The following is an 8,756-nucleotide window of genomic DNA, read 5'->3' on the forward strand; positions in this document are numbered from 1 at the left end:
GGCTCATGGAGTCGGGATGATGCTCCATTCCGACCCTCCTCCCATGGGACGGGAGGGATGTCAACAAGGTCCAGCACCAGCTGACGAGCTTGCTCTCCAGCCCAGCAGCACATTAGCATCTCTTCCACTGCGTCCAGCCCCCCATTACCACTCCACACCCAGCCTTCCAGCTTTTAAGCTTTGGGGCCATGGGGATTGCCTTTTTAGGAGACACCTGATCACAGCTGAACTCCCCGCCGCCCAACACAAAGAAACTGCGGCTGATAACGTGATGCTTTCGTGTGTGCGTAGTGGAGACAGATGGTGGATGCACATCAAGCCGAAGTCTTAACAAAATTGTCAGAGCTGGTGAGGCTGTTTGAAGATCTTCAGGATGTTTTGGGGCAAGAGAGTTTCTGTGACTGTGAGTCTGTTGAGGTATTGAAGAAGAAGAAGCCCAGCTGAAAGGCATTTGTTTGTGCCAGGAACCATCTAAATCCCAGGAGAGGTGTGACAGCTTCATCAAAGAGAATACCTTTTTTTGGCTGGGTGAGTCCAGTATCATGGAGAAATTCAAGGCAGCCATGGTTCTGGGTGCTGTTGGTGATGCATTGGGCTACAGAAAGGGCCGTTGGGAAGGCTGCACGTCAGGCAAGAAGATCCAAGAGGAGCTGGCCTCTCTGGGGGGACTCGAGGTCCAGAAACTAGACCCAGATAACTGGCCCCTGAGTGATGCAACGCTGATGCACATCACCACAGCAGAAGCACTCATAACAGGTACGTTTAGGATCGATGTCAATGACAAGATGATTTATGATTATATAAGAGGCAGATTAAAGAGCGGAAATACTAGCACTCATTTGCTTCTTCTATTTTGAAATGTTAAATATCAAATCAAAATTCACACAAATAACTTGAGACAAAACCAAAACCTTTCGTTCTTTATCAGTTCAATGAAATACAGACACAACGTCAGATCGGTCTACATTTAGAAGGACCAGAATAGCTTCTTCTATACAGTCAATAGAAGCTGCTAATCACTAACTGGCAGAACATTTCTGAAAGACAAAACCTACTGACATACCATAATCCAGCCTTGCAACCGGTCATCAAAGACAATATCTCAGTAGAAGCCTAACTACAAATCACTCAAATGTCATTTCAAGCCCCCGCATGGTGACCAGGAGTTACCAGGATAGAAAAGTCCAAAATAGACTACTTTGAAAAAGCTGACCCTCGGCTCTCCTTTACAGAACAATAGCAGGTCAGACTCCTCCATAATCTACCGGTATCATGTTTGGCTGCAGACTCGATTCAAAGCCAATGACAGTGGTCCTGTGAAATGGTGATGACATCTATTGAGATTAGGAATCCCTATTTAGCCACAATCCAGCATGCCTGCACACACTCACACACACAGACACACACACACACACACACACACAGACACACACACACACACACACACACACAGACACACAAATATTATGGAGTGGAATGAATGTTGTGAATGTGAGTGTTTGCTTTGTCAATCTGAATACAGAACGGTGTGTAAAAGCAAACGTTTCAGCAGAAATACGGTGTTACATTCTTACCTGAAGCAGAGAATAGAGGAACTTAAATAAAATCAGAAAGACAAGAATGATTATTTTCTTAACTCCCTCTTTTCACACCTTAATTTAAGAATTTATTAATGTATAAATATCCTTCCTCATCCTCTGTGTAACGGAATCACAGTCCAGTCAAGAGGCTAAAGGTCCCCGTCTTTCATCAAAATCCTCAATCACTAAATTAGAGGTGATGCTATTTTGTCATCATAGGCTCTCTCTCACACTCGCACACACACACATAAACAAATTCTAGTAGGATGGCTGTGGGCTCTGCCCGTGGATCCCTCTTGACCTCATGGTGTATGGAAGTGACTCCACTCGCTCCGCAGGCATGCTGGTCCTAATCTGTGGTGTGGCAGTGAGGCTAAATTTAGCCGACTGCAGAACCACTCATCTCGCCTTGCATGCCAATCATGAATGACTCTCACTCACTGTGTGTGTGCGTGCATCCAGATTACTGGTGTCTGGAGGATCTGTACCGGGAGCTGGTGCGTCTCTATGTTGAAGCCATGGTGTCTCTCCAGGGCAGAGCCCCTGATCCGACTACAGTGGAGGGCTGTGTTCACCTCAAACCTCACAACTTCCTGCTCGCCTGGCATACACCCTTCAATGAAAAAGGTCATTGGACATTTTAGATATTGCTTTTTATTTATTTTTTTCAACATAAGTAGGCCTGAAACTAATTTTTTTTTTCATTATCAATTCATCTAAAGATTATTATCTTGTTCGATCATTCAGTCTATAAAAACAGTGAAACATGTCCATCCCATTTCCTTCAAGCCAAAGGTGTTGTTTTTAAATGTTTTATTTTGTCAGTCCAAAACCCAAAGATATTAAGTTTAATATGATATACAAATGATATATGTAAATGCAGGAAATCTCCATATTTGAGAGGCTGAAAACAGCATTTCTGCCATTTTTTAATTTAAATGACTAACAATTAATCAAATATCAAAATAGTTTCCGATTCTTTTTCTGTTGATTAACTAATCATTGCAGATCTAAACTACAGTATAAAATGTTTCTGGATGTGTGCATATGTGTCTACTTTATGTTCAGGATCTGGGTTCGGGGCAGCTGCCAAGGCCATGTGTGTGGGTATGAGATACTGGCAACCTGAGAGAATAGACAACCTGGTGGAGGTCAGCGTTGAGATTGGGAGGATGACCCACAACCATCCCACAGGTGACAATGATGGCAGTTTCTTAACTAGCTAAACAAATCTAATCAAACTACAGGCTGATTATTGTGCTGCTGACAAACTATTAAAAGTATCTTTAATTATATTTTACCTGCAAGAACATCGGTACTGATGTCAGTACAGTAGACGCAATTGACTTGTGGTGTCACTCTTGGCTTCAGGTTTTCTAGGCTCCCTGACAACAGCACTGTTTGCATCCTATGCGATCCAGGGGAAACCTCTCGTGATGTGGGGCCGCGAGCTCATGAAGGCCATCCCTCGGGCTGAGGAGTACTGCAAGAAGACCATACGACACTTGGCAGGTTAGATTGTGTTTCTGTCGGGGGACATCATTTTACAGCTTGGTGGATTAATCCAGGTCAATCGAAGGTTCGATGTATAAACATAAGAAAAGGAGTCAAATCAATATGTGTTTGTCAGTATATGTAGTAATTTTCCTTTTGTTTTCTTTTTTTATTAGTAATTGTCTGAGTTCTGTAAGTATGCACATGTGTCTGAGAGAGCATGATTATCACATGATACCAGTAATGTATGTGATTGTGCATTTCCTATGCAGAGTATCAGGAAAACTGGTTCTACTTCGAGGCAAAGTGGCAGTTTTACTTGGAAGAGAGAGAGATAGAGAGGGAAGAACAGAATAAACCTTCCTTTCCTGATCGCTATGACGCGGAGGAGACAGACAAGGTAAACCTGCCTCTCTGTCACACATAGAGAAAAGCTTACAGAACCGCTAACCGGAACAGTGTGCTGCTTTTGCTCTGTCCTCGTCCACACAGATTTATAAGCACTGGAGCTCAGAGGGCCGTGCGGGCCGCAGAGGTCATGATGCCCCCATGATAGCCTACGATGCCCTGCTGGCAGCAGGGAGTGACTGGGCTGAACTGTGTAAACGAGCCATGTTTCATGGAGGTGAGGACCTGCAAGATGTTTCAATACACAGTCAGAAAAAACACACAGCCTGCTCACTGTGACTTCGGTGAAAATACTCTGTTTTTTTAGGTGAGAGTGAAGCCACAGGCCTGATCGCAGGATGTCTCTACGGCCTCATGCATGGCCTGACTCAGGTTCCCCCAAGCCTGTACCAGGATTTGGACAAAAGAGGGCATCTGGAGGAGCTGGGAGAAAAGCTTTACAAAGCAGCCACTGCAGAGAAATGCACAGACAAGTAATCCTGCCCTTCATTGGCCTGAACTGGCTATCAAAGGAACTGCACATGGCTGTCAAACTGCTTCCCCTTTGTCCCACACTACACTCTAGTCCTCCTTGGTAGTATCCCAATAGACTTAAGTGGCGTCCTGTCCTCTCCCTGCCTCTATTGCCCTCCTCTGTCTGTTATGAATTGGAAAAATTGACCTGTCCCTGTAGATGTGAGTCAGAGGAACATCAAAAGGGAGACCATTTAGGGTATTGAGCTTCAGCCTTTTCCGTCATGAATGCTTCCCTGTGAGATCATCTCTCTGGAGCACTCTGTTTGCATAAAAGTCATGTTCTGTTGATGGCAGGGAGGAATAACCTGTCTCCACCTAATATTATTATTGACACTGTGGGAAAAACTGTTCGGCCTTTACAACTTTTATTTTAACAAAGAATATGAAACTAGTTACCCAGTTAAAATGTACACACAAAAGATCATTTCCTTCTCTGACCTTTTCCTTTTTTTTTCCAAAGCTAACCTGTATTAACATAAAGCACATAGTTATGTTGTGTCATGGAGTATCTAAGTCCTCAAAACATTAAGCAAACAAGATTGATAAAGCCTAACAGCATACGTCTCTCTCCACAATAAGTTTCAATAGTTTTGAATCTACATACATCTTTTAAATGCATGTAACATGTGGTGGACAATTTGAAATGATTTGAACTTTTATGCATATCATTAGTGAGCTGTAGGATAGTAATCATTTTATCTTCTACTGTGATCAAATATTGTTTGCACTGTTATGCTCTTGTCAGGTATTAGTGTAATATATTATGAAAGCACCTAGCAATTACATGTTGAATATTAATATGATATGAACATTAAAATGGACTCCGATATACATCACGCATGAAGTGCCTGTCTCTCTTTATCTTAACTACGTTTATTTTCACGAGCAGCTTGTCTCCTATCTTAATTTTCTACCAGATTTCCTCTTCTTGCTGCACAACTCTCCTCTGCAATCCCCCGCACTAATCACCTATAACAAGTTCACACTGCTGGGGCACTTCACTTCAAGTCTGACCATTTTATCTTACCTATTTTGCTGCAGGGGTGGGATGACTTCTGGTACATCCAGTTAATTAAGAAGATTAATATGTAAGAGAAAATGTAGTCTTTTATTATTTTTCATTATTACGACTAGTTTTATGGTCCCATATTTTGACACCGGTAAAATGGTGTGGTTGTTAAATTCTAAGCCTTGTCTAGGTTATCTACTACGTACATATTCAAAATAGTGCAAGGAAATTAAAATCTTCCTCTCAGTCTCAGTGGGAATATAGATTTATGTGCAAACCACAAAATATCCACTAAAACAAATACTGGAATTGTTCTACCCGTGGGAAACACTACACTCAGTTAATGACAGTATTAGTAATAAGAGGCCTGACATAATTACACATCCCCTCTCAATAATGCATCCAGCACTGACACTATTTTCATGCAATTGTAAATGTAATGAATTGCCATTCATCCTTCAACTCTGCTGTCAATATCCATAACTATTCAGGTATGCTTGGCTGCAGATGGCTACAGGGATTAAGTTTCGCATGTCCTCTATTCTCCATAGACCAGATTCTCGGAAAACCACTATCAGCCCTGACGCCAGTATGTTGAGGAAGTTGGTTAGAGACCGCAACTGCCGTCCTGTGCTCCGAGGGATTCTGGAGAGTCTCCTGCGTTACCTTACACAGGATCTGCCCGAGTGGAAAAACAGAAACAGAAACTCGGAGAAGCCAGGGTCGGATATTGTAGTTGAAACGTACACAGATTGGCCTGAACAGCAAGTTGAGGCTCCTAAGAAGCTGACTCAACTTCAGACAAGTTGCACTATTGTTCAGCTCCCTGAAGAGCATAACATGACCCAGTCAAAGACTGCTGGGACAGGTTCCAAGATCTCTAAAAAATACTGTTCAGATCGACAGAAAGACAGATTGCCAAGCAGGTATGGAGGAGATCAAAAAACAGGAGGCTTAATACAACGACGTCTTACCACATTCCAGCTCCTCCAATCCAAATTCATACGAACCACACCCAAACCTCCCATCACCCACCAAAGGGAGGTAGGAACTCTGTCCTTAGGCAGAGGAGTGGCAGGTAAAGTGAACCACTGCCAACACAGTGAGCATGAAATTCACAAAATGGATCGGACTAGGAAAAGACAAGGACTGAAGACGGGGGGCAGTGTGAAAGATATTGTAGCAAAGTTTGCTACGGCTGAGCAAAAAGAAAAGGGAGAGAACATGCTGAAGAAACAGCCAATCAAACCAAGACTCCTCAGAAGAGGGATCATCCTATCTTCCTTGATGGAGAGGTTTGAGACCATGGCCACTGTGTGTAAGGGACCTGACTTGAAATGCGCACACGAAAAGCCTTCTGGAGGAGTCAAGGTGACAAGCCATATAAAACAGAGGGTGGCGTCTCATGAAAGACGGGAGCAACAGGCGCCGGATCAAACTGTTCGCAAACAAAACCAACACAAGCAGAAGAAAAGTAAATCTGTTGGGCGGCAGTTTACAGGAAATACCATTACGAATGGGCAAGAACAAAGACCAGATCAGACCATAGATGTTTCAGCACAATTAAATTCAAACCTGGAAGAAAAAGATCATTTGAAAGCAGGGGGCCAGCAGTCAGATCAAAACTCTGAAGGCCATTTCTCATTAAACCATATGAAAGATCAAACTTATGATATTGATGTTAATGGATGGGGGGAATATGGGGAAATTCAAACTACAGTAGAAGAAACTAGTATCAACATCAAGTTAAAATATGGACATCTAGAACTGCTCTGTTCAACATCTGTCACTGAGACGTCGCTTCCAGAGCCTTACAGGCTTTATCCACAGGTAGAACCCCAGCTGAAGTGGCATGTGGCGACCATTGTGACCTGCTGTCCTGTGTGGTCCACATGTGTAGATTCCTCTCCTAAACTATATTCTGTGGAACCAACAGAAAGTCCACAGATACCTAACGTGGAGACAGACATTCCTTATAGAGTCCTACAATATGCAAGCACAGGTGAACCTTCCACTGCAGCTCCTGAAGGGAGATGCCCTATCAAGCCCAAAACAGGCCGTGACCCCATGGAGAACCAAGTAGTGGAAGATCCATCCAAAGCTATCACCATTCAAAGAAGGCTGCCCAAGTACGTTATCCCATGTGTCTGCAGATTTGAACAAGATGTCGATGATGAGACTGATTCCTCCGCTCAATCAGCACTGCACCCAGAAACTGTAACTCCTTTGTGTGCAATTCCACCACCAAACTCTGATACTTATATGACTGCTTTTAACACTGGATTGGCGAAAATGGGAATTACTTCACGTCCTCCTAATAACATGAAGGCACAAACCCTCAAAACAAAAAAGAAACCAACAGATGGTGAACCACATGAAAAAGACAGGGAGGTCGGGGAGGACATCATGTCAATGGACATAAAGGATACCAGTGTGCCGCAAAGTTTTAAACTTTCTGAAGACAGTGCTAATAAGGCTGCATTTGAAGACAACGAGACGTCTGCTGTAACATTACCAAAGATCCAACCAGAGAGAGACAATTTAAAACCAAGCAGACCAAAGTACACAACAATCAACTACGGGGATCCTTCAGTCAAACAAATATATAAACCTAAAACCATACGATTTACTGACACCTTTACTTTCTAGGTTGGTACTATTGAACAGACGGTGACGCACAATCTCAGAACTGTTTCCTTTTACAGATACTGTACTAGGAATTCAAATTGAGATTTGAGTTCCTCTCAATGTACCCTCATACAGCAGCAACAATATAAATTAATGCAAAGTTACAGCTACAAAAGCGCAGTGGAAGCACTTCAATCTTCTGTAATAGCACTAATAACCTCCAAATGACCTAGAACAGTTACACTGGCTGGCCAAGAGCTTATCAAAGTTGTTGCGAACAGTAACTTTATAACAGTTTTATTTCGTCCTCTGCAAAAATCTTTTCTACTTGCAACTCTTGAAATGATTCCTCACGGTATCAACACTGTTAACATGTTAGGCTGCATAAAGTGGAGCATAAACAAGTAGAGCACACTGCATAATATGATATGAAGACTGGGAATTAGAAGACTAGTTTTACAGTAAATAGCTTTACATTCTGAAGGTGTATTATAATTTAGTTCAGTATAAATCTATGTTAATCCATCCATCCATTTTCTGCCGCTTCTCCGAGGCCGGGCAATGTCCAGACACAGCAATCTCCACAGCAACATTTTCCAGCCTCTACTGGGAAGGCGTTCCCAAGTCAGATGATTTCATTGTGAGGTGCACGCTGATCAAGTTTAACTGCTGTATTATTTCCAACAATATTACATGCAAAACTCCCTTCTCCTTCTCTATAACTATCAAGATACAGTACAGTATTATTTTTTAAATAAACATATCAAACCTTCAATAGCATGCTATTATTTTTGCCTTTTATTCATTATTTTCAGATCGGGATATGGTAAGTTTTGTAGATTCGATACAACCTGGCTGCTGTGTATATTAGTTACTTTGAGGGGAAAGGGCCAAATATGTGGTCCTAAAGGTCAAAAGGCTTTTTTTCATGATCTTCAATCAAATCTAAAGAGGACACAGTGACGATTGCCCAGAACAGATGAATGCTTCTGCACAGCAGTGACAAACATGTCAGTGGCTGGAAGCTCATCCTGTTCACAGATCCAACCCAACCCACCAGCAGGATTACACTACTGCTAAAACATGAGTCTACATTTGGACTTACTCTGGTATTATCACAA

At 42.4% G+C, this 8,756-nt stretch overlaps 1 protein-coding gene across 1 annotated transcript; it reads left to right on the forward strand.

The window, feature by feature from the left end:
- The first annotated feature begins 393 nt into the window (after positions 1–393).
- adprhl1 (ADP-ribosylhydrolase like 1) lies at positions 394–4,770 on the forward strand. Its single transcript, XM_029456555.1, has 7 exons — positions 394–756; positions 2,043–2,207; positions 2,649–2,774; positions 2,952–3,092; positions 3,347–3,474; positions 3,567–3,699; positions 3,790–4,770. The coding sequence occupies exons 1-7, from the start codon at positions 543–545 to the stop codon at positions 3,957–3,959; spliced, it is 1,077 nt and encodes a 358-aa protein (XP_029312415.1). The 5' UTR covers positions 394–542; the 3' UTR covers positions 3,960–4,770.
- The last annotated feature ends 3,986 nt before the right edge of the window (positions 4,771–8,756 follow it).

The sequence above is a fragment of the Cottoperca gobio genome, chromosome 3, assembly GCF_900634415.1.
Source record: "Cottoperca gobio chromosome 3, fCotGob3.1, whole genome shotgun sequence".
NCBI lineage: Eukaryota > Metazoa > Chordata > Actinopteri > Perciformes > Bovichtidae > Cottoperca > Cottoperca gobio.